We start from the raw sequence: 26,195 nt of genomic DNA, 5'->3' as shown, positions 1-26,195 counted from the left end.
CTTCTTTGTCTATCCTCATCACCGAACGGGAGAGGATTACGTGGATGGGTACGATATGTTCGCAGCGAAATATGCAAGGACCATCCAAGCACGCTTATTTAGAAACTTATCGAGTTAGAAGCGGGCAAGGTCTGAAGTGCATTGTCTGTCCAATTTGATACTAAAATCTCTCCCCGCTTATTGGGTGTCTCGCTCGGCTACTAAGTCTTTCTGCAGAAAATGACGCAAAACGCTAGAGCAGAGTTGCAGGATCAAAAATCAATTACCAGTGAGGCAAAAACCTTGACCTGTGACCAGCCTGATGCGACGGTGCCTGGCACGTGATATGGGTTCTGTAGATAGCTGGGACTCTCTTTGTTTCTCTTCTTCTTCTTCTTTGCCTTCTCTAACTTGGAAGACCCGTCGACTATGTACATCAAATTGACTACCATAATTTCTTCCTGATCTGACGCCCGGTCACATGACCCACTTTGAGTTATACATTTTCAAAGATGTTTAGCCGTGGCAAAGTTTTATCAAATCAAATGTTTAAATATGTAGATTATTTAGGCCCAGATTACGTTGTTCATCCGAGGCTCAACGGCTGTAATTCAAAATTATTTGCCTAGTGAGGAGCAATAAGATGTCAATTCGTCGTCGTCGCATTAAAAGCCATTCTGCTCAGAATTGAGCTAATTCAGACTTTTATTGTGGTAGCATTGACTTTAATCGCAAATATACGGGGTGTCGCACATAGCGTAGCATTCTAGATCTATATATGTCCGCCTTATCTCCGCGCAACGAATTCTGGACTTGACGGCGTATCAAATCCATACCCGGGCCCTAAATCGTCATTTATTGAGCCACGTAATAGATGTTAGTTTTTGAAAGGGCCCAGTTACGAAACTATCGGAGACTTTTTAAAGTCGAAGGGGTATACCGGGGTTAAGAGAAGCACTATGTTTGGATATAGCAGTCTACGGCCTCGATAAAGTTAAAAAAGCCGCCGGGAATGAGAAGACAGCTGATCCACTTGACTAATGCGTTGACTACAAGCTAGAACTTCGTTTGCACACGTCCACTGCCATACTGATCTACAGAATAATTAAAAAAAGGTCTTCTAAATTTCGTTCACTTTAAATCTACCTGCAGTCAATAGCTGCAACATATCATCAATTTCTACAATTCCGATTCTAGTGATAATATGGCAATGGAATCTCTTCCAGAAACCCATCGTGCATTAGTCCTCAACACAATTGGAGAACCGCTCCTCCTCGAAACACGACCTACACCGCAAGTAACCCCAGGAAGCGCAGTCATCAAAATTCTCGCAGCCGCAGTGCTCTCTTACTCCCGAGATATCTACAATGGCACCCGCAAATACGAACTTCCAACTCCTTCGGTACCAGGTAGTGGTGCCGTTGGGCGTGTCACAGCCGTAGGCGCCGATGCTACTAAGGTCAAACCTGGCGATCTTGTTTTCATTGACATCTACATTCGCGGGCGCGACGATTGTAGTGTGGGTGCTCTATTGGGTATCAATGACGGCCACTCCGAGGTTAGTAAGTGCATGATGCGCGGAGAATGGCGAGACTCGACCTATTCCGAGTATGCGAGGCTGCCGCTGGAGAATTGTTTCCCGCTAAACGAGAAGCGGCTACTTGGATCACCGGCAGAGGGCGGACTCGGATACACAATTGATGAGCTACTATATGTTGCTGTTCAGCTCGTACCTTTTGGTGGTCTCCGCGCCATCGGTCTGGATATCTGCGACAAAGTCATCATAAGTCCCGCGACGGGAGCATTTGGTAGTGCTGCTGTTCAGGTGGCGCTAGCTATGGGGGCCAGCGTGATCGCAATGGGCAGGAATAAAGAGGCCCTCAAGAAGCTTAAGTCGATGTTTTCGCCCGATACTAGCGAGAATCATCTCATTCAGGTTGTCCAAATCACGAACGACCATCAGCAGGAGGTCGAGGCTCTTGCGGAAGTGGGCCCTGCCGACGCCTTCTTTGATACCTCCCCCCGATGGCGGCCGGTTCAACACATATCAAAAGTGCTATTGTGTCTCTCAGACATTCTGGCCGAGTATGTTTGATGGGCGGTTCCTTAGGAGATATGGCAATCCCCAGCTCTCCCGTGGTGCGCAAAAACCTCACTATTAAAGGGAAGTGGATGTATGAGCGAGACGATATTCTCAAGCTGATTCAGATGGTCGAGTCGGGGGTTCTGAAATTGGGGAGAGAAGCTGGTTGTCAGAATATTGGTAAATTTCCCATGGAAAAGTGGCAGGAAGCATTTGACGCTGCAGCAGAGCATGCTGGTCCGGGAGAGAGAGTTTCAATTATCCCATAGATATTCTGGACGGTTTCATGTTTGTAGATACACACTATAAAGCTGTGTACTCCATTTCCTAATTTTTCTATGTAGTATAAGCGGCTACCTTCCTAGTGCTAGGGTCACATCCTATAAAGCACTAGGGACGTAATTTCACGCAATCTAGACTCGATGGTTAAATGACCAAGTAGCTCTTACCGGAGAGATTCCAGATTATAGTACGCCTCATTAAGGCCCATATTATTCTCATGTAGTTTATACAGTGGCCCTTTCTTAGTAATTCTAGAATAAGCCCTTAGGCTGTTGACCGTTCTCCGGTTCATCAACACGCAGACCCATCTGACAAACATCTAAATGATTACATTACCACAGGGATATTTTAGACGCAGGTTCTACGGGCAAAGAACACTAAGGCTCTGTTCAAGGAAGCCTGGATGTGGAAGTAGATAGAGGGAGTACGATGCTCGTTAGTCTGAAGAATCCTATTCATACAATACCATCAAAATAGGAGCTCCAATAATATATCACTAATATGCAAGCGCCGTGGTATGCCTTGACGCAGGGTACCTCAGATTTCCCAGTCATAGCCTGATTTTGAAGTATGAAGCTGGGCTAGCAGCCCTGTCTATGTGCTGGGAATTCTCGCGTAGAGATAAAAGTGAAGGATCAATATCTCTGGTGTCGATTGTATCCGTCTGGTCTCTAGAGCCTGGGACACATAACCAAGAGTATCATTGGGACACTCCCGACTGTAAAAGAATGTGGGCCATTCCTTCGTTCGTGCCAAACACGGATCACTTCTCAGACGATTATTTACGGAATTGTTGACCTTGAAGAGACTGAATTCGATCTGGACGAGAAGGGACTCGCATTGAATCTGTCTTCCGTCGATATGCAATTATCCTACCCGGGGCCTTGCGTTAAAAATTCAGTGCGCCTGATTCTATCGGATGTCATGCATTTTCTCTTTACTACTTTCTTTGCTCACTGAGAAGCACTACGATATGTCTAGTACAGGATAAAAGATGTCTTATTCTTATCCATAGCAGTTCATTGGCTGTAGATGGTACACTTTTTACGGGTTATATATTTTCAAATCTTCTATTGTTTGCCTGTTCTGCTTATCCGGAAACGCTATTATAATTCGACAACCCTAAATCAATCATATTACGTGTGTGACAGGGCAGGTCGGATATGTTTCAAGCGATTCAGATTAATACTAAAATACATGGATGGTAACGTAGGCGTGGAACAGAAAAGGACAAACAACAGTGGGGTATATGCGACTCTAAAACCCAAAGGTATCGGCATCCCTTTGGCCTTGGATTGACTGAGGAGTTTGGATTTTCATCAGATGAGATTCGATGTTGGCCGTCAAGCTCTGTAGAGACTTCTGTAAATAGTTGTCATGTTCATCTGACGAAATACTGAACCCGGTGGAATCTAATCCTTTCGACCGATCACTCATAGTCACCTTCTGGGGAAGGCCATAACAAAGTATAGGGCTCGCAACTAGTGGATAAGGAGAGCTCTGCGATCGGGACGATTGATCGGATGTGCTGTCTCTCTTGGACGCTGTTCCGGTCATCCTGAGGCTCTTCTCCGTCAGATTTTTGGCCGTGCGGTAAAGGCTCTTCAGTGTCCTGTATAGAAGAAGATCCACAACCAGTCGCTTCTCTTCGCAGACGAGTCGATACGTGCCCAGGAAAGAATTCTGAGAGTTCAAAAACGGTGCAGATGAGGCACTTGCCGTAGATATATCCTCCTGGCTGTCGTCGTGACGAGACTGGTACTTATGTTGAAGGCCGATTGCCTGGATCAGATTGAACAACGCACGGAGGGCCATAACCGACAAAACCAAGACGTCCTTGTCGTCGCTGTACTCGCATCTCGAACACTCCAGATAAGGTCGCCACTCTAGCAGAGAATCTCTAGCTACCGTGAGGACAAAGTCAGGCTGGAGCCGCTGTGGAGAAACACTTAGAGCCTTGAAATTGGCCAGCTGCTCAGTAATCTGTCGGACGCAATGACATGTGGAAGAAGGATGGTTCTGAGGTTGCGAGGGGTGAACTCCAGCTACTTTGGAGAACTGCATCGGGGAGCTGTCTAGGTCTGTGTCCTGGGGTCTTTTGAGGATGCGGTCCATATCCCCAAACCCTGGAAGCGCCAGGTCTGTTGTAGTCAACAGAGTGTCAACCCAGAGGGGTTCAGGGAGTAAATAGTCTGGCATTTCGCCATCACGGAGCAGCTCAAAGGTGTCGGAACTTTGGAAATTGCTCGTACACTGTTCCTGTGCGAACACAAGACACGGTCAGCGACTCTCATCCAGGACCCGAACTTAAGACGTACTTGGTCACCCAAAATATTGCATGACAAGGAGCCTTTTTCTGCTGTTAACGACGGTAGATGGTCTGTATCTGAGACGTTTCCAGGCCCAGACATGGGAAAGCAGCTCCAGGACGACTCTGGGCTATTGTCGGCGACTGGACTGAGATTTAAATCCGCTTGGCTGCACGAGTTTTCCGATAGACTTGATGACGCGGGGAGCGATGCTTGATCAGACTGACATTGGCAAACGGAAGGTCGCTGATTAAACCGCTCAGAGGAGGCTTGCTGTGAAAAATTCTCAGCCAAGGACAAAATAAGCGAATTAATTTACCTCCCTTTCCCGGAAGTGGGTGCTTGGTGTCGTTCAACGTACGTTATCAGCGACCCTCGTCCCCTCCTCGTCTCTGTCGTCGGCAGCGCGGAGCTGCTTTATTCGTTCAAGAGTCTTTTTGTTCTTCACCCCCTTGGGTCGACCAGTGCGGTTGGAGGCGCTATATTTGCATAGCACGCCAAGCTTCCGACATCCTTCACACGGCGTGCCTCCACTGCACTTAACCTTTCCTTGATGGCAGAGATCGCAAGCTGACCGAAGGCTTTTCTGCCCGGCAGTGATCATACATGTTAGGTTGCTCATCGTGAACGTGCATGTGAGAACGTGGTAGATTGTCAACGTTCTCTTCATCTGGCACGCAGGCATTGCCTTGTTAGATGGCACAGGCCACGCGGATATCCCGTTGACTTTAAACCCGACGTAGCCATCAACATGCACAGTATGAGGAATAGGAACCTGCAATGCTCAGAGACCATGTGGCACGCGTGTCCGGGGATACTCAACGATTGGTCATGATCACAAACTCAATTGCCAACACAGTGAAATGTGTCCGTTTCACTACTGAAGATGGCATCATCTAGAACAAAACACTGGCGGCACCACCTGCATCATATTGACGTTATCTATGATTCTTCAATGGATCGCCGCCATCGAGGTTGAATCTGAAGAGTATCGTTCGATCATCCCGGCCATGTGCTTTTTCGGGATCGGCAGGAGTTGGTAGAATGTGATCTTATACTCGAAGCTTATTTGGCAAAGTCCGCAGCCTTGAGCTCAGCAAAGTTTCGCCCTTTTTTTTTGGGTTAACCACAGTATACTGATCGTCCCGAGGCCACAGGGCATGCTGCTAATCTCATCCGCTTCTCCGGAAGTATCGATAGACTGATCGCTGGTGTGGACCTTGGACGGCTAGACGCCACCACAAGGTTTACAGTTAGTCCGAAGTCGCTATGTGGATCCATGTGCGAACCTTAGATTCCCGAGTGCCCAACATGCCCCTTTGCGAAACATCAGGCAGCCAATGTGCTTCAGATGTTATAGCGCTATGATACGGATCGCGTTCCAGACCCTGAAACGAATGTTTTCACCATATCTTCCTGATCGTCAAGCGCTCTCGCCTGGCTTTTCCCCCACCACGCATGGGCCTCAGGTCTGCAAGCGTTATGCGTCACTCGAATCCTGTTGCGCAACCGATTGGCTGGCATGCACTTATCAGTACCAAACCCACTATCAGGGCACGTAGGTTAGTACTTGAGCGCCACAGTGAAAAAAATGCACCGAAGCAAGAAAAGCGCCGAAGCGTGTGTCTGGATTCCCTGCCGGTGACCCAGGTCCTGCTTGCCGGTATTCGTCTGTTCCGCATTTTGCGCCATAGTCTTACGGCGACCCCTAGTTTCATCTGGATGGCAAGTGCGGATGACCATGCACCATGTGCCAGGTTGAGTTACCGTTACTGGTCCTTCCTATTGAACCATTCATCTTGTTGAGTGAACCGCCAATATACGCATCCAACGTCCGGGAAGCCCAGGCGAGAAATGCGCAAGCGTGGGAAGCAATTTTCCTGCGTCAGTAGTATCGCAGGGTGAGGCATCTCCCTATCATTTTTTTGGCTATTCGTTTTATAGTGGAATGCTGTATGGTAGAGCTTGTCAAGGATGACGAAGCATTAACCACGTCACTCAAAGCCTCGGAGGATGCCCGGATGCATTATACCCAGACTCATCTCAGGGAACATTGATTCAGCATAGTTAACATATATTTTAAAGTTTGGCTCGGTAATCGTCATACGGAACAAGATTTGTGGAGTGTTGTCAATTCACTGGGATTCCTCGTCGCATCTTTCTTGGATGTCACATCTGAGCATAGTAGATGTCAATATCGACTGGTCTATGCCTGTAGACTGCTTTAATCTCTTGGAAGTTAATTGTCGCGGGACTTTTATAGCAATATGACGAGTTAATGGTGGAGTGCGTTAATTGAATAGGGAGTGCGTTAATTGAATAGGGGCCTGAAATACTGGCGTGCTGTAGCATTATCCATGAATACCGCCGATGACAAGTTGCGTTGGAAGACTGTTGGAGCCAAAAGGAAGATACGGCGAATGACAGGTGATTAACCTTTAACTGTTGGTCCTTTCGGCGTCCCATTTTTCGGGGCCCGGAGTCATGCCTGCACGCCTGGACGCCGGGCGATGGTCAAGGTCGAAGCCTGTCAGCAGTGGACGGTCGTTCTGCATCTGATCACCACAGCGCGGCTTATCTAACTCAGTGCACTTCTAGAATTATAAAAGCCATGCCTAGCTGTACTACAAATGTGATTGCCAGGTTGCTTTGAGTTCCTGTCTTCTGGCTTTTGCGTTTATGCCCTGGCATCAGACCCTCTAAAACAAAAATGGGGGGGCCGTATCCATTGCCGTATTGGACACTTGGGGCCCGTTCCGCGGTATCTGTTGATGTGCCCGTCACTGCAGTGTTCCTGGTTCTATTCCTCATGGGGGCAGCAACACATATCACCATATTTCAAATCAATTTAAGGCGACAGCACCATTTCTTCCTTTCCAATTTACTAATCGGTTCGTTCTATTTTCTCTCTCGATTTTACTAGGTCAATTAAAAAGATCATTTAGTTGACAGTTGCTGTCTAGGATTCTCTGTGTCTCGAGCCCTTGCATGCATTTTACGCATCGCGGCTATTTGCAAACCACAGAATCTCAATCTGACTATTTCGTCCGCGGTCTTTTTGAATGCTGGTGTTGTTCTCATATACTTGCTAAATCTTGTGCTGGCTCGTCGCATCGTTCGCGCGGTGTATCCACGCATCGGCTGGCACCCGCTGTTGACTGGGACATTCTGGGGATTGTGTATCTTGATCATCATGACTGTCATCATGGTCCTCATAGCTATTGTCCAGAGCTTCTTCACGTTAAACCCCAACACCCATCGCATCGATCGACGTATCCAACTCTATTCCCTGACTTGCTTCACAGTGGTGTCCTTCCTCCCGCTCCCGGTGGGAATGTTTGTTTTCTTCCCATATATGTCAAGCCGACCCGCCGAGTATTTTGATAGGGGAAAGCAACTGCCAAAGGGTGCTGTTCTCATCGCAGGGTCGTTTGCTGTCTGCCTGGGCGCAACATATCGCTGTGCCACGACGTGGATGGCGCCCGTGCCGCTTGCTCGACCGGAGCCGGGGTATGACAGCCTTGGCTGTTTCTACATCTTCTATTTCACTATGGACATATTGATAATTGCTCTGTACGCAGTTAGTCGGGTGGATCGACTTTTCTTTGTGCCAGATAAATCAAGAGCGGAGATTCCGGACGCGCTCGCCCTACAGTCTGCTGCTGCAGTCTGCTGACTGCCTGTTTCTGTGTGTGTGTTTATTGTTTGCTTGTTGTTTGTCAATGCCACTGTGTTTTTTTTTTTTTTTTTTTGTTTTGTTTTTGTTGCTTTTGCATCAATGCCATTCCAACGACGGGCCTTCAGTGGACCGCGTCGGGCTTTCACGCTAAAAAATTTTTCGACGCAGTGGAAGACAGCGTAAAGCGTCTGAGAACATACATCGACGTGTTACAAATTCACCGCCTCGATCGCGAGACCCCCCGAGAGGAAATCATGAGAGCGCTGAACGACGTGGTCAACAGTGGTAAAGTCAGATATGTTGGTGCCAGCTCTGTCTGTTCTATCAATCCATTGAATATGGGAAAAGGATTGCTAATATAGTCCGATTTAGATGAGGGCTTGGGAGTTTCAGGCTCTACAAAACGTGGCAACATGTAATGGCTGGCACCGGTTTGTCTCGATGCAGAGCCACCACAGCCTTCTCTCACGTGAGGAGGAGCGGGAGATGATTGCGTACTGCCAGGATCAGGGCATTGGTCTCATCCCCTGGTCTCCTTTATCTCGTGGCATTCTTACTCGACCGTGGAGCGTTGCCAGTTCTCGTGAATCCCAGGACGTTGCCGTACATCTCCTGGTCCGTGTGCGTGAAACGGGGGCAGACAAGGAGATCGTTAATCGAGTTGAGGCGCTGGCTAGAAAAAAGGGTATCAGCATGGCCCAACTTGCCACCGCCCGGTCGCTCTCCCACAAACACATGTGTCCAATTCTGGGACTCAATAGTAAACAGCGTATCGATGAAGCAGTGGCTGCTATCCGGGTACAGATGGCCAACGAGAAAATTGGGTGCTTGGAAGAGCCTTATGTACCAAAGCAGTTGTCGATTATCGAGAAAATGAATCTGCTTTCGAGATTTTGCTCGGCCAGGGGACTTGTGGCGGCGGTGCGCGTTATTAGATAGTGGGGAAATCAGCCGATTAGCATTTACTTAACCAAATATGCAATCCAAAAATTTTGGGAATATTTTCCCGCACCTGGTATGGTAGTTCATGACAATAATAGGTGATACTGTATTTCTTGGTTTTCGCACTTGTCGTACCAAGATCATTCTGGCTCCGGTAAGTCAGTAACAGAATGATAGATTGGTATCTTGCTGACGTAGTAGCTTCGACCGTCGTTTCTGGTAGAACCAGAAGGGTGTATTCGGGCTCAATTTCCTTTGGGTTGACGAAGTGCATCACTTCTTTAGATCGAAAACGGATGCATATTGTTTAGCCCATTGGTTGGTCTCACCGCATGCGCTCGTAGATTTTCGATGTTTTCCCGCTCTGTCCTGCCTAACGCCATAAAGCAGTTGCTAGTCATATCGCGATCGCAATCCTCAATTAGATCGGCATTGTATAGTAGATATAGTATTAGCGAGATTGGGGACCTCTATAGGATCCCCGGTATAGTTAGACTCATGCCTAGCATCCCCTCTAGTATCCTGATTTTAGTGTTGCGAAAGGATAGGAAGGCTTTGACCGAAGGGGCTAATTGACCTAAACGTCGTTTGTGAAGATCGTGGATCAACCGTCCGTAAGATATATTGTCGTACGGCCTAGATACCTTACGTATTAGTAGTGATACTACTAGGTTGCCCTTACCCTATTCTATTTTGATTTGATCGATCATATTATGAATCGCATAGTCTATAGAAATCCCCCTTCGGCCGATAACGTGCGTTGGGGGTAGTAGTCCCTCCTCTCGACTACGTAGCTAATACGCCGCGTAATAACCGACTTAAGGAATCTCCCTAAACTATGAAGGAGAGCTATAGGAGGGGATTGACTTAGCTAGTTAGAAGTCTCTCTCCCCCCTTTTCGGAGAATCATTATGATTGACTTGTGGAAGTGCATAGGGTTGTATCTGACTTGGATACATGCGTTGAATATATATACTAGCGTGTTAATAATTACTAGTAGACCGATTAGCTTGTGCTAGAGAGAGTTTGGGATACTATCTTCCCCTAGGCCTTCCTAGCTTTAGCTAATCGTACCGCCTCCTCCATCTCGTGTGCGATTATTAGAGGATGTCCGAGTACGTCGTCACAGGGATACTCGAATCCGGTCAAGGTTGTGGGTTGGGATGCGAAAACCCTAGCGACCACATGCTTATTCCGCATTTCGACTGGCGAAGAACGACTCGGCAAACTGACCATCTCGAGCAGCAGCGCATCTCTCAAAATACATTGGCATTGGAGCAGGGAAGTACATCAGCTCCAATCGCTTGTCGGGAATATTGGCTCCCATGTACCATGATTTCGCCTCCGGGAATAAAGTCATGTTTGTAACCGCCAATAGCTCGTCACGCCATGCTTGGGCCTTCTCCTTGTAAAGGTCAATATAGCTGATGCCCTCCTTTTCGAGTTTCGCAATCATGTCGCGAATCCAGTCGACCTGTAACCGAAGGAATACTGGGCCATTGGTCCATGGTGCCGGAGATTGGATGGAGTAAGGAATAAGCATGTTAGGGAAGCCTGGGACAGTCATCCCCAGGAAGCTCTGGATACCATCCTTCCATCGCGAGCTCAGGTCCACCCCATCGACGTCCCGAACATCCAGTTTCGTCACACTGCCCGTACTTGCATCAAAGCCCGTGGCTACTGCAATAGCGTCGACCTGATAGATTGTTCCATCGTCAGTGACAATGCCCTGCGGTCTAGTTTCGACGATCGGATGGGCATTGGTGTCCACAATATGGACATTGGGCCGATTAAATTGTTCATAGTAGTCTCTTTCCAGTGAAGGGGCGTTTAGTGGCAAACGGATGCGGCGGCTCTTTGGGCGCTAGAAGCTCTGCCTTGACCGGATCCTGGGCGCGTTGTCGACCTCTGTTGACCCAGGTGTCGTAGACAACTCGATTGCCCACTGGATTCATGAAAAGGTCTGCAATGCCGCCTGTCCAGCAGTGGAAGCCACCCTTGTCGTACATCTCATTGAGGTTCTTTTCAAGCTCTTCCTGAGAGCTGTAGTCATCGTAGTTCTTGGTCGTGCTTTGCCACGCGAGGCCGCCAACCGTGGTCGCAGAGAATGCAAAGATATCACTTGTCTCTTTCTGCCATTTATTCTGGGTCGCCTCATCAATGTCACCTGATAGATCGGCAATGCATAGTTCGGTGTCCGCTGGAACACAAAGGTCTCGTCGGACTCCTTGGCCCATTCCTGTGTGATCTGCACGCCAGTTGCGCCAGTGCCAATGATGGCTACCCGCTTCTCCTTCACATCGACACCCCCACTGCGCCAGCAGGAGGTATGATGAATGTCCCATTTGGATGTCTCATATCCCTTCCACTGGGGCACATGCTGTTGTTCGCCAACGGCGGGGATGAAGTACTTCGCGACCACCTTCTTGCCATCTTCAGTTGTGACGGTCCATCGTGCAGTATCACGGTTGAACTGTGCGCCATTCACGCGCGAGTTGAACAAAGTGTCCTTGGAGATCTCCATCTCTTGATCTACGTGGCGGAAATATGCTTGCAGCTCCTTCTGACCCGGATACAATTGGGTCCATTTCCAGGTTGACCACACCTTCTCGAAGTCAAAGGCATAGACTGGGACAGGACAATCGACCCTGGCGCCTGGGTAGGTATTCCAATGCCAGACCCCGCGGACATCTGGCGCCGCCTCGAATATCTTGACGTTTAAATGTAGTTTATCGCGCAGTCGTTGCAGGAGGTAAATTCCGGAGAAACCGGCGCCGACGATGACGATGAAATTTCACAGGTATCAATGATGGAGTAACAGAAGGTCGACCGTCCGAGCTGACAATGACAGTGTCCTTTTAAATCTCACTCGTGGGCGGGCTGCCTGACAATGGGAGCCAATGGGCCTCGAGACCCCCACCAACACCGGCCCCATCAGCCCACTGTAGATTATCGAATAGAATGAGAGGTTAATGGCCCCCATTCCAATTTACATGCAATACGGCGCTTACAGACAGATACCCCTGCCTTAGGTACGTATGTACAGGCCATTTGGGTTGACCAGTTCATCCAGTATCCTCGCAACCCGACTACTCGAGCGGTTTTGCACGAGAGCGTGACCGAGGGAGCCTAATGTAACCCAGGAACGCAAACAGTGCAGGGGTTGCATAATCGCCTAGTTCAAGTGTTGTAGATACTAGCCATGGTTTGGCAACCACGGTTCTTTAAATACCGATAGTAGCCAAGGGATATTCTCCTATAACACCAAAGAATCAGAGAACTTCCACCCGCACATTACGGTTATTTACAATATCCCTTTGTTTTGTGTCCGCGTCTGGGTTTTTGAAATTATATTTTCAGATTGATGAACGGATGGAAGCCAGCTCCGATTATCAGTGTGTAAATAAACAAGAGTATGGTTTGCAGCAGCTTTTGATTCAAACGCCCCATCACGATGAATATTGAATGAAAACATACGATGAAGTCTGGCAAGGAAGATACTTGAGTACATCAATCTTTTATTTCCCCTGCACCATCTTGACTTCGGTACAGCATAGGAGCGGATTGTCTTCCAACAATCCAGTCTTGAAATCCCGGTCAAGACGAGCATAGTCCGCATCATCCAGCATCTTTGCAAAATGCCATATCGACGGATACCACACAAGGGCAACATCCTCCCAGTGAGAACCTTCGCTTCCCTCTTTCGGCTTTGAGGACCAGGATGTGGTACCAGAAGCGAAGCATATTGCATCGCTACCATATTTCGGTCCAACTGTGCGTCCGAAACCAGCGACGTATCCTTCTAGGTACGCTAGTCTCTTGCCTAGGGCATACGAAAGCAGATTTAAAACCACAATGGGACCTTGATGGGACGAGCCAAATTCTCTGGTATAACTTTTAATTGTCACACCATCCATGTCCTTCTGTGACCCAAGGAGCCGAGAACGGGTGGTCAATGATAGCTTTAGATCATCTGGGGGAATAGATGCTTCCAAGCCGCTAGAATCCTTAGCAGACCACCCGGAGAGGAGATAAGGTTGTCTAGCAAGAAGTTGTTCAGCCACCATCTCCGGCTTCGGGGCATCATCCGCAACGTTTGCCGTAATGGACCAGCTCGATGCAATCTCGAGGCGTAGCTGCTCCGCTATATCGTTGGGTCCCACAAGAAGATAGTCCCATTTTGTCATGATGTTCCCGGTTCCAGTGAGAGCGTCCGCAGACAACCGCGGCTCTAGAAGCCAGTGGTGCACTTTTCCTACCAAAGTTGGTTGAATTTGAGGGTTAAGATCCCTAATCTTTGACGCCAACACTTCCGGCTCTGTAGGTCGAGAGAGGCAGATAAGGTGAAACGTGGTTGGTGCCATTGTACTAGTCCTGACAGGGTATATCCTTTATACGCCAAGTTGAAAGAATATGCCGATCTCAACTGCCTCCAAGATCCGACCGTAGTGATTCTAAATAAACACTCTTCGGCAGACTTTCATCTTATTATATGCAATCCAGAGCATGATTCAGGCGCCCCGTTGCATGACGCAAAACACGGGTTTAGCCTATCTTATGTCTGTCAGGGAGCGGCCCGTAGAGAGACATACACACTGGTGGAGTGAACTCTTCCTCATCATTATGTGCTTTCTTCACTGCCACTATCTCTTCCCGTAAGACTGTCTTCTGTTTGACTTACCGCAACACATGTGTTTGACGGCATCGTGTAAAGGCTTAGTGATAGCACTTCTGATTCTATGAAGGGTCAGTGTCATCGACGCCAGGGTAAATGCCAATTCTAACATCTCTACATCAAGCAATTATTATGTAGAAATGCGGTCTCTCGGGTGAGTCATATCACGTGCATCTGGTAATAGGCCCCAGACGAGGAAGGAGAGACGGTTCGCACCACATGACACCAGACCAAGGAGAACGAGGCTTGGCGCGAAATATGGCTGTGCTGTCACTCAGCCTCCAAGTCAGCGTCGTGCCCCGTACGGTCTGTTAACCCTTCCTTCCTCCTCCTCCTCCTACTACTACTACTGCTACTACTACTACTACTACTACTACTACTACTACTACTACTACTACTACTACTACTACTACTACTACTACTACTACTACTACTACTACTACTACTACTACTACTACTACTACTACTACTACTACTACTACTACTACTACTACTACTACTACTACTACAATATTGTATTTATAGGCTTCTTTGTCCCAATTGAAACCGTGCCAGCGTTCTCCTAAAAGTTTTTGGTTCAGGTGAGTGGTTCATATGTTTACACGACTGTCCCACATTGGGGTGTCAATGCCCAGTTCTCAAAACGATTTTGAAATCGCCCCGTGTAGTACAGATCGGACTTTCGAGATCAACCTCATCTGCCGCCTGAAGGTTCTCTTCTTGTTCATTGCTAGTTAAAACAACACTAGGAAGCTTGAGTTGCCTCAAAGGTTTCGACCGAAGGGAATCCATTGCAGCTGGCTTTAGTGGCAACTGCTTCAGTGGAGCCACATCTGGACATGGTTGGAAATCGTGGTGGAAGACAGGAGTATTTGGCGGGGTATTCCAAACATAGACCCTGTAGCTTCTCACTGTCGAGCTCGGCTGCGGCTAGGTCAGATAAACACTCTTTCAACCACAGCGGTGAAGAGATTTTTAAGATCGTCCATAGTAAGATAACACGCAGCGCACCCTTTTGCTGGGCTATTCATTGGTGTCTGGCCTTGACTACGAGTAGAGGAACCCGAATTCGCAGTCATCTAGGCGATTAACATGCTATGCTACAAAAAAGAGATAATGGACAGTATGATGAGCCGATATGATGAAGGCAAATATAGGGATGCCAATGATAGACAAAAATCCACGATGGTCCGAAAAGCGGTTCTTTATATAGTCGTTTCTTGTCGGTTCCTCTCTCTCTTATCCTACTACTCCGAGCGTATTCATGCGCTGGATATCCTTAGGGACGGCCAAACCTGCCTGTATGCATGTATGTGCATCAGAGGAACGGTTGAGGGGCATCAAGCTTACCGCGTCATCAAGCGCTACTAATAGCTTCAGCCCCATGCTTACCCCGCAGCGTCAGCAAATGAGGGACGGAGACAACCTCTCACTTTACCCAACTGAATGAGCCGTCGGCGTGGCAAACTTTGTTTATCGGATCTGGAGCAAAAGGCCCACTTCGGAAGCAGAACTGAGTGGCCTGAGACCTAACTCGTCTGGACAATAAAATCATCATTATCGGCCCATCAAATGTAGCCTGAGCATCGGAAGCTACAGCTCTCCTCGCTTCCGAGCCTTTGGAAAGTGTTCTTTACCTTAGCCGACGTCAGCCCCGGATTCCGATGTGTCAATTCTGCGACGTTTATAAGTACTTGTATGTCTCTTAGCGAAATTCTTTTGAAATACTCGATTTTCAGACACTACACATTACCATATTTCGCAAACCAGATGTCCTCGGCAAAACCTACCATCCTATTCATCCCTGGAGCATGGCATAGCCCGGACGTCTTCGATGACGTGCGTGCCTCCCTAGCAATCCGTGGCTTTCCCAGCGTAGCTGTGGCGCTCCCAGCTATCGGTGCAGAGCCTCCATCCAAAGGGCTCGCTGACGATACCATTTTCGTGCAAAATGAGATTGAAAGATTATCTAACGAAGGCAAGCAAATTGTAGTTGTTGCCCATTCCTACGGTGGTATGGTTGGAGCCGGTGCAGTCGAAGATATGGGATATGCAGAAAGGCAGAAGACCAATAGGAAAGGTGGCGTTCTTATGCTGGTATATCTGGCTGCCTTTGTCGCCAAATCAGGCACTAGCCTACTAGACATGCTCGGAGGAAAGTGGTTACCATGGATGCAACTTGATGTGGGTATTGTCTTTCTCCTATTATATGCATATCGCAGCATTGACAGCATCTAGGGCGATTATTGCAGGGCTTCGGAGCCAACTCGGATTTGCTATCACGACCTTCCTGTGCAGGATCAGGAGAAATGGAGTTCTAAGCTTACACACACCTCTCGCGCTGTTTTCGAGGATCGCGTCTCTCATGAGCCTTGGCATGACCTACCCTGTATGTACATCTTCTGCGAGGATGATCAGGCAATTCCTATATCCATCCAGGAGTCTATGGCTGGATTGTTAGGAGAACACAGTCAATTTAGATGCAACAGCTCGCATTCTCCATTTTTGAGCATGCCAGGCAAGGTAGCCGAGGCCTGTGAGATGGCAGCAAAGATTGGCTTGGAGAAAAGCGAAGCAAAGGCAATATCCAAGTGAATCTAGTCGAGATTATCGACTTATATTTAAATGTGGACCAGATTTAGCTTTTAAAGACAACAAAGCAATGGGACGAGGCCTACCCGTATTACCACAATACATAATGTGTCTGGAACAATACTGCTAGTCTAATAGAATCTTGGGTTTTCTAACACAGTCTCCAATCATCACAGGGAAACGCATCGTTGGCGTGGTCGTATTCTGCTGGGAAGGTGACCAGATGACCTTCCTTTGAGCGTGATAGTGGCTGTTGAGGCAATTCCCCCTAGATGAGCGAACCACCTGAATCGGAACAGACAATTTGCCCAGTCGTGTTGGTATCCTTCATTAAATAAATATAGGCCTCAGCAACATCTTCAGGCTTCGCCACCCTCCCGGTGGGGTATCTAGCAGCTTGCGATCCGTATAAGCTCTCTTTCTGTTCCGCGGTCATAGCTGTATCCCACATCTCTGTATCCACAAGCCCAGGACTGACAGCATTGACCCGTACTGGTTTCAGATCAAGAGCCAAGTTGCGGGTCACACTGCAAATGGCACCTGCGTAACCTGCAACAGTGTCCAGTCAGGGTTGGGGCGCTCCCATATACTTCCGGTGGTCATAGTCATCGATGATTCGGGGCCAGGTGAGATATGTCGGCTGCCGATCTTTGCCACGAGGATTGGCGCAATGAAACGTAGTTGTCCAGCAGCGACGATCTTCTCACTTGTGATTATTTGGACCGGTGTACTAGCTAAGCGATTCGCAGCCGTGAAGACGACATGATCGACCTGGCCGACCTTTCTAAACAACACCTCAATCTCCTGTTCCACGGAATCTTTCGACAGATCACACCCGTGGCCCTGGACCTGGGCATTTGGGAACTCGCCTAATAGGTCTTGCTTTCTCAGCTCAACATGCTCGGCGGAGGAAGAGGAGATGGAAACTATAGCTGACGCAGCCAGTGAGGCCCTGGCGACAGCGAATCCAACCCCCGAGGTGCCTCCGATCACGAGGACATGTTTCCCAACAAGTTTACTGTACTTGTTTTGGAGCGAAAGATCGTTCATCGCGGGCCACGTAGGTGGTGAAAAGAGGAATAGTGCAAGAAAAATGGTGAAAACGATAGTGAAATAGGAATGCTAAGTAAATTTTCAAAAGCTACCGACGGAAGAGGCAATTATATAGTCATGCAGTCATGAAGCTGCTCCTACAGGCCCGATTCCTGCCGCATAGGCTGCTATTCCCTCATCCACTTGAAAATAATAATAAAACCCGTCTTAGAGTCTCTGTGGTATCCACTTCATTTTTAACAAACTCGTCATCTCTGTGTATTTAAGCTTACATCCGTTGGCTTTGAAATTTTGTGAATATTTCGAGCACAACTATGACTAAGAAGCCGATACGTGCGCCTCTCGGCTAGGCCTTCACATTTCCCACGGGACTAATCCCATGGGACTGCCCGTGGGACCATATAGGAATTCCCATATAGGACAATCAGTCTTTCAATGTCAAATCCATACCTATCATCTTTCGACCTATAGCCCTTTAATTCGACAATATGGCACACGAGGTCTACCTTGCATTCTCGCACACATTTACACGGGCTATCGTGAGTGATATAACCTTTACAACCTGATTGGAATTCTTCTTAGACATCTCCGACAGTTTTCCTTTTTCAGAAAATCCCGACATCGGGAAATTGTGTCGGTCCTTAACGCCGAACATGTGACCTTCGCTCGTATCTTATAAGTAGCGAGTGCCGAATACATCTTGCGCACACTTATAAAGATCTCCTTACTAGCTCTCTAGCCTTTCAGAAAACATCTCTCTTTTCTTGTTTGAAATGCTCCATCAAAGCTCGCCGGTTCTAATATGCGGCGCTGGAATCTCTGGCCTTGCCCTTGCACAAGCTTTATTAAAGCGAGAGATCCCCTTTCGTGTCTTTGAACGAGATCCAGCTCTCGGTTTTCGCTCCCAAGGCTACCGGGTCCGAATCAATGGCGACGGCATTGCGGCGCTTACCGATGCCCTTCCTCCCAAATTGTTTTCCCTTTTGGTTTCCAGTTGCGCCTATTGCTCTGCTGGCATTAGACCGAATGCACATTTGAACGCTTTAAACGGCCAAGATGTCGAAATGAAAATTGGACCTCCACCGACTCTCGAGACTCAACCTCTTAACGCCGACCGGAACGTGCTCAGACAAGTCCTGATTCACGGTATTGAGGATTTTGTCCAATTCGGGAAAGAGTTCTCATCATATACTACATCCGATAGAGGTGTCAAAGTACGCTTTATGGACGGTTCTGAGCAAGAAGGCTCTCTCATTGTGGGAGCAGATGGCGCTTTTTCGCGGATCAGACAACAATTCCTTCCAGACTTTCAGCTCTTTGATACGGAAGCACGATGGATATTCGGAAAAACCATTATGACAAAAGCTCTCCTCGATCAATTCCAAGAGAGAGCTCTCAATGGCATGACTCTTGTACAGGATCGCTCGGGGCCGATTCCCTTGAGTCTACTGCTAGAGCCAATGCGATTTAAGCGCGACGAGCCAAATAGCCATGTACCAGAGGACTACGTGTATTGGGTGCTAGTCTCACGAAAAGATATGTTCGACATGGCAGACGACAAATTATTAAAGCTTCCAGCGGACGAGGTAGCCAACCTGGCCAAGAAGATGACAGCAAAATGGGATCCGTCTTTTCACGCTTTATTCACCTGTCAAGACTCAAACAGAACTTCTATTTTACGTGTTACGACAGTAAGGCCAGAAATACCTCTGTGGGAGGCATCAAGCCGTGTCACTCTCATTGGGGATGCAATTCATGCCATGTCACCCACCTCTGCTGCTGGAGCTACGACAGCCCTCAGGGATGCCGCGTTTTTGGCGCGAACCTTGAGTGAGGGTGGGTTGAATAGTACCAGCATCTGCAAGTATGAAGAGGCCATGAGAGTATATGCAGGCGCAGTGATTCAATGGAGTGCCATTGGGGGGAAATGGCTTTTTGGAATGCGATCATTTGAAGAGCTGTCCCCAATTCCAACGTGATCAAACCACGCACTTTCTGTCATTCATTATCGGACTTCCTCCTGGATGCCGCAGATAGCCTTTTAGCACACTCCTCTCTTGTACCAATAACAAGCTCCTTTCTCATACTATCATACGAACATGTCACTTGAGATAACGGTCGAATGATTGACCTGACAATCTCCTCAATGGCTATAGACAAGACTTACGCAGGTAATTTTGGGAATTTCTGAGATATTGTTGATGTAGAGGTCAATAGTTGGGGCTGGGCGGTAGAGCACGGAGGCAGCCGCTATCCAACATGAAATGAAATAACCAGGCTTTGTTTATTTTCGTTATTCAGCCGTAAATCGAAGCGGCAGTGATATCCTCGCCAAATATTATATCACCAATAAGCGACTATGTAGATTTGGTTTTTTCCACGAGCTAGAAACTGGTTGAGTGTGTGACCGGGCGTCAGATCAGGAAGAAACCATGAAGGTAGTCAATTTGATGTACATAGTCGACGGGACTTCCAAGTTAGAGAAGGGAAAGAAGAAGAAGGAAAAGAAACAAAGAGAGTCCATGCTATCTACAGAACCCATATCACGTGCCAGGCACGGTCGCCTCAGGCACCGCTCATCAGGCTGGTCACAGAGCGCTCTCAGTCAGCCCGTGATATTGAAAGAAGCCTAGACGAGATATTGCGAGGACATTAGCCAAGGTATTCATCTCTATGCCTTTTATATTCAAAGACTAATCAATTCCTAGATTCGCAATCTTGCGGTGTTCACTAGTGGAAGCCCTCAACGTCGGGAGGCATTCTACACCCTACAAACTAAAACCCCAAAGCTTGTGCCGATCTAGGACGTGAAGACACGCTAGAATTCCACCTTCCTAATGCTTCGACACGTAAAATGACTACGCTCTGTTTTCCCTCTATTCATTGCTGAATTAGATCGTTTTGACTTAGTGCTTAATGATGAAGAATGGCGCCAGATTGATTACCTTCTTTTGGTTACAGAGCCATTTTTTGACTTTACGCTAGAGCTCTTAAAAACAAAGGATGTTACTACACAATACGTCTTCAAAATATACAACAAGCTATTTGGGCATCTCGAGCAGTTAATTGCCCAACTTCGACGGAAAAGGACCTTCTAGAAGAAATAGATGCTTAAGGCGCTCGAGGCCGCCCGCACCAAGCTTAATAATTATTACTCCGACATAGACCATGTTCAGAGGCACATCTATGCAATTAATACGATGCTTTCGCCTAGGAATAAGTTCTAGTTCTTTATAACAAAGGACTAGGATAACAAATGGCGCAAGACATATCGGAAAGCCATCAACGAGCGGCTAGTTCCTTACTAAGAACGTATTACTACAGAAGAGGCTTCGCTTGGCTCTACGCCGTCCGTCAAGACAGCGTCGCGGGGCTCTAAGATTGACAAGATGCTCAGTCGGAGCGGGGACCAACCCACTACGCCGAAGGATGAACTTACGCAATATCTTAATAGTGGTATGTGTAAGTTGAGTTTGGTTGATATATTGCTAACGCCATATTAGATACTGTTGATATGGGCCCTTTATCGTTTTGGAAGGAGAATCAGCATCGCTTTCCAGCGCTTGCGGCCATGGCGCGAGATACTCTTTCGGTGCTAGCAACTGGATCTAGTGTTGAACGGCTGTTTAACACTACCCGTGATATCTGTCATTATCGCCGAGGACGGTTGAATGCGACGACAATCTAGGAGCTTATGATGTTCCGTTGCGCTTCTAAGTTCGACATTGAAGAAAACGAGGCTATGTATCTAAAGGAGTTCATCTCTAAGAATAAGGTTGAGGCTAGAAAGGAAGCAAAGGAAGATCCCGATTAGCTTGTCATTGAACAGATTAGTGATACTAAGGAACAAGATGGCCAGGAAAGAGCGGACGATGATCAGATGGGTGAGGTTGAAAAGGGAGAGGAGGTGATTAGATCTAATCACGAAGCTAAGGCTACTGAGCCTCCACTCCCTATATCTGAGGACAACACTCGGATACGTACGTCAGTGAGGGCCCGGAAGCGTACAAGACGCGATGATGATGAATTTGCATATTATTAGTAGTACAGTGAATGTAAATTAAAACTTGTTCCATCCTTAATCCTAAATCCCACTAAACGGACTTTACGCAGAAGATGTAGATGTAATGCATATACCAGAAAATACTTCTAAAATACACACGAGGATTGCATAGATATGCAGTCACGAATTTACTACACTTTGCATTATTTGCATCTACTTTTGGGTTTTTTGGGTATTCTTTGGGGCCCCAGCGTTGGGTTTGGGTTGAGGGTCGTAACCCAGAACCCAGCGTTGGGTCGAAGGCTCTGACCCAGAACCCAACCCAGACTGGGTCCGGGTCCAACTTCATTAACCCGGACCCAACCCGGACCCAATACTGGGGCCCCAGTAAAACCAATTTGGGCCCAACTCGACCCAACTTTTGCATAATTCCAATCATAAAGCTGCTCAGTCATCAAAATAACATACTGTTTTTTTATATCAGTTCTGGTTCATACCTTGAATCACTATGCTTTCCTAGTACAAACCTTTTGAAAAATTAAGAAATAACTCTGTAATCCATCGACGAATCTTACTAATTTACAATTAGATACCATTCATATTGCGCCTCTTGCATTTTGGAGAGAGAACCAAGCTCGCTTCCCACCAATTGCCGCCCTTGCGCGTGATGCCCTTTCCTTCCCTGCAACAGGTGTAGGCGTTGAACGGCTCTTTAACACTGCTCGGGATGTCTGTCATTATCGTCGAGGGAGAATGAAGTCTGATACGATTGAAGACTTAATGATGTTTCTTTGCACTCCAAGATTTGATATAGAAGAGCAAGAAGCGAAGCTTCTTGAGAAGTTCTTCTCTCATGATGAGATACTGTAGAAGCGGCAAACGAAGAGAAGGATGAGAAGCTTGACGAGATTGAGGTTGAGCCAATCAGAGATGCCGAGGAACAGGACAATACAATTGATGAAGAGATAGAGCTAGATGAGGCTTTATCGGCTACATTTGAAGAACCGACTGGACGTGAATCTCAGGTGCCATTACCAGGGAACAACCCCCAAGTGCGCGCGTCAGGACGGAAGCGAAAGAGTCGAGAAGATGATATCTTTGAGTACCACTAGTTAGTAGTATAGGCAATTGATCTAAGCTCTACATTTCACCTAATATTTACTACTGAATTTCAAAATTAAGAGGTTGGTTCTAATTAGGAAGTAATAGAAATACCCAATATTACAGGCAAAAATTGCATAATTCATGTAGTCACGGGCCTAAGCGTGTTTGCAGTGTTTATAACCCAAGTTGGGGCCCCAGACCCAGTACTGGGTCAGACATTATAACCCGGACCTAGTGCTGGGTCGCAGACTCTGACCCAAAACCCAACCCAGCCCGGGCTGGGTTGGGTCTGGGTTAGACTGGGTCACGCGGAAGTCTAGTTTTTCTCGGCCCCCAAAGCTGTCAACCCCTCCAAATTCCGCCCCATCACCAACACTCCCAGGCCTAGGCATTGGCGCGGGATAGTACAGAATTACGAATACCTCGTGCGATCTCAAATCTGCTTTCTTACCTAGCTGGTCCAATCTCATTCTGCATCATGTCGCTTCCCCTGGATTTTCTCTCGGCGGCTGGACATGTGCTTCCAGCGCTCCCCACACCGGATTCGCGTGCCTTGGGATCCCGACCTATGTTTAAACATGAGGTCCCAACACGACCCGTGCCTTCTCGTGATGATCTTATACCTGTACCACCCTCATCACCACCGCTAGATCCATCATCAATGTCACCCTCACCCCCTCCGCCGATTCTCCAGTTGCAAAGAGAATCCACACGCCGCCGCCTGTTACCGCCGGCCATGACGGATCTTCAACTGTGCATGGAATGGGGCTCATCGCCACTTACTCCATTTAGTCACTTTGTGGCCCCTGAACTCTTTACATCTCCGAAGCGGTTCCATCGGTTCATGGACTTGCCACCGGAAATTCACCGGATTATCTTTCAATCCTGTGACACGCCAACGCTTTTTCATCTCATGCATACATCATCTAACACCAGATCCGAATGCTCTAAATTGTTCTGGCAGTCTGGGAATAACATCTGGTATCTGCCCCATCATGCCTATCAAATTTTTACACACAAAGTCTCCCCGATCTACCACTGCCATGATTTCGCCTCGCGGATCACGCACGTGGAAATCCCTCTTTACCTCGCCGACTATCACCAGATGGTGATTAAAGGACATGAATTCTGGGATAGGCTACAAGAGCTCTTTCCCTCGGCGCGTAATGTGGTCCTGAGTGGGAGTGAGCCAACAGAGCAGCTGCTAGCTTCTGAAAATCATGACGAGTTCTTTCTCGTTTCCGAACTAGTGGAGCTTGCACCATCAAATATCACCCCCTTTGTGGCCTATAGATCCCCACGTGAGGACGACGAGGATGTGGAGGGTTTATGGTACAGACTTTGGCGGGTGAAAGCACGTATCTGGAACCTAATCGAAGACACCTGGACACCTATGCGAGTCTTGCTTCCACCAAACAAAGTCCCACGTGGCTTACTGAATGATATTCTAACAAGTGAGCGACTTGACAGTATCTTGTGGCGCGAAACAAAAGCCATCAACTGGCTGAAATTGGAAACATATGCGCGTTATTCGGACAGCACTGGGATCGAAAGTCCAGATCCCGAGTGCAAATCGTTGAAATTCCGCACATTGAAAGAATTCAAGAAGCATGTTTGGGAAGAGTGCCGAAGGAGCCCCTGGTTTACTGGTGACCGGGAGGTGGTGCTGTGCCATCGGAACACACCAGCTGAGGTAAAGGCTATCATTAACACGAAACAACGTCGTGTAGACAAGATGGTGTCTATTAGAAATGCTCTCAATAATGGATTGCGTGATCAGTTCCGCAGACCAGGAGAAGCAAAGCTTCAGTTCGAAGAAGCTCTCACTGCCCAAATGAAGGAGCATGGATATCTCGCACCGGACGAGTCACTTGGGTATGCGTACTTATGGTACAGCCTCGATGACGAACTCTTTGAATTTGATTATCCTGATTATCCTGATGAAGAAGACATCGATCCAGAGTGCCCTGAGGAAGAATGCTTCGATGGTGATTATGCCGGGGAAGAGTATTTTGAATATTCAGATTAGTCTAGTAAGATTGACCTCGATCAAGGGTGCCATCAGAAAGCTATCCTATCTACCTGAAGAAGCTCTTTCGTTTCCTCCCATAACATGAGAAGTCCCCTTACGGAGCAGTACATTACTATACGGTTATATACTTTCATCTTTGTTACCATACAAACCTGTAACAAAAGGTGATACTAAAGTAGCCATATATGGCTTAGCGTGTCATGGGATTAGGGTTTGAAACAGTATGTCCATGTCTCCCGATATGGAAGGCAATAACGGTCGCCACTGTATACAAAGAACAGCATCAATACGATACTGTTCAGTTTGACGGCGTGTATGCTCAAATGTTGCCAATGACAAATTAGTCAGTAAGTAGGAGAATAACGATTTACATGATATTACCGTACTTGGATAAGCATATCTAGATCTGTACATCGTTAAGTGTAGTTTTGGTACAGTTAATACAGGTGATATTGAATAGGGTGCCAGTATATAATATCTCAATGCTAGATAAGACAGATCAAATTATGTGACGCTGCTTGATGCTGTTGGGCAGTCTCCCGAATCAGTGGAATCTGATCAATCAACTACATTAGAGGATTCTAAATTATAGTCCATACCGGCTTCAGCTTGGGGCCGAGTAATAAAGAGATAAGGATTTGGCCCTGATAAGGCTGGGGCCGAGGTCATTATTCGGCCCCAGCTATAATGATCCTAATTTTGGAGTAATCGCCTTCAAAATTTTAGGAATTCTAATTCAGACGATTGAAATATTGATGTTTAAATTTCAGCGCTATCCGACTAGATTTGGGGGGGTAGGAATTAATTGAAATTTGACCCTAATTCTGACTGATGGGGTGCGCCAAGCCCATACAGCGGGTGCGTATGGTCAACGCCTTACGTTTCCTAACTATGAGAAATAAATTACGAGCGTATCTTATTACCACAATGTAGGGCGGACGACGTATTCGTGCTCTATCTACTAAATCATCTTCACAAAACGCTTGATATAGACTTCTGCATAGGTGCGTAGCTAAAATTTGGAATATTTAGATTCCGTAAAATTTTACATAGTGCTTCTAACTAAGCCGGTTCGAATGATGGTAAAAGTATTACGATCAGACCATCCGTTGTAAAGTTATTCACGTTTGAAGTTTTGTTTTGCGAATAGCTCCATCGGCGACGGTCGGAATCAGCTCTCATTCAAATATATACGTAATACGCCCGTACAAAAGCCGTACCCAAAGTTTCAGCGAAAACGGAGTTTATTAAAAAATTTTTGGTTCATGGTTAGACGACGAATATATATCACACACCACGTGGTTCTATACACTATATATCGTATAAGTAGTAACAATCAAAAATTTATATGGAAATTTTGATGATTTTGGACCTCCCTACCAGGTGTATCACTATCATCGTGACATCATTTATGATTAGGGTTTTAGGGCTTAGGGCTTAGGGTTTAGGGCTTAGGGCTTAG

The 26,195-nt window shown here is 47.2% G+C and overlaps 12 protein-coding genes across 12 annotated transcripts; 8 read left to right on the top strand and 4 right to left on the bottom strand.

The window, feature by feature from the left end:
- Positions 1-1,189: 1,189 nt before the first annotated feature.
- Positions 1,190-2,074, top strand: N7474_010285 (alcohol dehydrogenase; the record flags this gene model as incomplete). The annotated part of the gene is made up of 1 exon (XM_057201695.1): positions 1,190-2,074. One exon carries the CDS (start codon positions 1,190-1,192, stop codon positions 2,072-2,074), a length of 885 nt encoding a protein of 294 aa, XP_057047966.1.
- A 1,527-nt stretch (positions 2,075-3,601) lies between these two features.
- N7474_010284 (uncharacterized protein) lies at positions 3,602-5,288 on the bottom strand (the record flags this gene model as incomplete). Its single annotated transcript, XM_057201694.1, has 3 exons — positions 3,602-4,603; positions 5,015-5,132; positions 5,260-5,288. 3 exons carry the CDS (start codon positions 5,286-5,288, stop codon positions 3,602-3,604), a joined length of 1,149 nt encoding a protein of 382 aa, XP_057047965.1.
- Positions 5,289-7,363: 2,075 nt separating this feature from the next.
- Positions 7,364-9,271, top strand: N7474_010283 (voltage-gated shaker-like K+ channel subunit; the record flags this gene model as incomplete). The annotated part of the gene is made up of 4 exons (XM_057201693.1): positions 7,364-7,544; positions 7,617-8,233; positions 8,458-8,646; positions 8,705-9,271. The coding sequence occupies 4 exons, from the start codon at positions 7,364-7,366 to the stop codon at positions 9,269-9,271; spliced, it is 1,554 nt and encodes a 517-aa protein (XP_057047964.1).
- A 1,192-nt stretch (positions 9,272-10,463) lies between these two features.
- On the bottom strand, positions 10,464-12,325 carry N7474_010282 (flavin-containing monooxygenase; the record flags this gene model as incomplete). The annotated part of the gene is made up of 4 exons (XM_057201692.1): positions 10,464-11,085; positions 11,117-11,418; positions 11,442-11,984; positions 12,296-12,325. The coding sequence occupies 4 exons, from the start codon at positions 12,323-12,325 to the stop codon at positions 10,464-10,466; spliced, it is 1,497 nt and encodes a 498-aa protein (XP_057047963.1).
- A 467-nt stretch (positions 12,326-12,792) lies between these two features.
- On the bottom strand, positions 12,793-13,638 carry N7474_010281 (uncharacterized protein; the record flags this gene model as incomplete). Its single annotated transcript, XM_057201691.1, has 1 exon — positions 12,793-13,638. One exon carries the CDS (start codon positions 13,636-13,638, stop codon positions 12,793-12,795), a length of 846 nt encoding a protein of 281 aa, XP_057047962.1.
- Positions 13,639-14,089: 451 nt separating this feature from the next.
- Positions 14,090-14,515, top strand: N7474_010280 (uncharacterized protein; the record flags this gene model as incomplete). The annotated part of the gene is made up of 2 exons (XM_057201690.1): positions 14,090-14,103; positions 14,179-14,515. 2 exons carry the CDS (start codon positions 14,090-14,092, stop codon positions 14,513-14,515), a joined length of 351 nt encoding a protein of 116 aa, XP_057047961.1.
- A 1,204-nt stretch (positions 14,516-15,719) lies between these two features.
- N7474_010279 (uncharacterized protein) lies at positions 15,720-16,187 on the top strand (the record flags this gene model as incomplete). The annotated part of the gene is made up of 1 exon (XM_057201689.1): positions 15,720-16,187. The coding sequence occupies one exon, from the start codon at positions 15,720-15,722 to the stop codon at positions 16,185-16,187; it is 468 nt and encodes a 155-aa protein (XP_057047960.1).
- A 622-nt stretch (positions 16,188-16,809) lies between these two features.
- N7474_010278 (oxidoreductase) lies at positions 16,810-17,591 on the bottom strand (the record flags this gene model as incomplete). The annotated part of the gene is made up of 2 exons (XM_057201688.1): positions 16,810-17,090; positions 17,132-17,591. The coding sequence occupies 2 exons, from the start codon at positions 17,589-17,591 to the stop codon at positions 16,810-16,812; spliced, it is 741 nt and encodes a 246-aa protein (XP_057047959.1).
- A 776-nt stretch (positions 17,592-18,367) lies between these two features.
- On the top strand, positions 18,368-19,573 carry N7474_010277 (FAD-dependent oxidoreductase; the record flags this gene model as incomplete). The annotated part of the gene is made up of 1 exon (XM_057201687.1): positions 18,368-19,573. One exon carries the CDS (start codon positions 18,368-18,370, stop codon positions 19,571-19,573), a length of 1,206 nt encoding a protein of 401 aa, XP_057047958.1.
- Positions 19,574-20,983: 1,410 nt separating this feature from the next.
- Positions 20,984-21,282, top strand: N7474_010276 (uncharacterized protein; the record flags this gene model as incomplete). Its single annotated transcript, XM_057201686.1, has 2 exons — positions 20,984-21,050; positions 21,098-21,282. The coding sequence occupies 2 exons, from the start codon at positions 20,984-20,986 to the stop codon at positions 21,280-21,282; spliced, it is 252 nt and encodes an 83-aa protein (XP_057047957.1).
- Positions 21,283-21,291: 9 nt separating this feature from the next.
- On the top strand, positions 21,292-22,709 carry N7474_010275 (uncharacterized protein; the record flags this gene model as incomplete). Its single annotated transcript, XM_057201685.1, has 4 exons — positions 21,292-21,369; positions 21,409-21,582; positions 22,225-22,463; positions 22,526-22,709. 4 exons carry the CDS (start codon positions 21,292-21,294, stop codon positions 22,707-22,709), a joined length of 675 nt encoding a protein of 224 aa, XP_057047956.1.
- Positions 22,710-23,179: 470 nt separating this feature from the next.
- N7474_010274 (uncharacterized protein) lies at positions 23,180-24,730 on the top strand (the record flags this gene model as incomplete). The annotated part of the gene is made up of 1 exon (XM_057201684.1): positions 23,180-24,730. One exon carries the CDS (start codon positions 23,180-23,182, stop codon positions 24,728-24,730), a length of 1,551 nt encoding a protein of 516 aa, XP_057047955.1.
- Between the last annotated feature and the right edge of the window lie 1,465 nt (positions 24,731-26,195).

This window comes from Penicillium riverlandense, assembly GCF_028828495.1.
Source record: "Penicillium riverlandense strain IBT 135883 chromosome Unknown utg000009l_segment0_segment0, whole genome shotgun sequence".
Lineage (NCBI taxonomy): Eukaryota > Fungi > Ascomycota > Eurotiomycetes > Eurotiales > Aspergillaceae > Penicillium > Penicillium riverlandense.
This window is presented reverse-complemented; position numbering and strand designations above follow the sequence as displayed.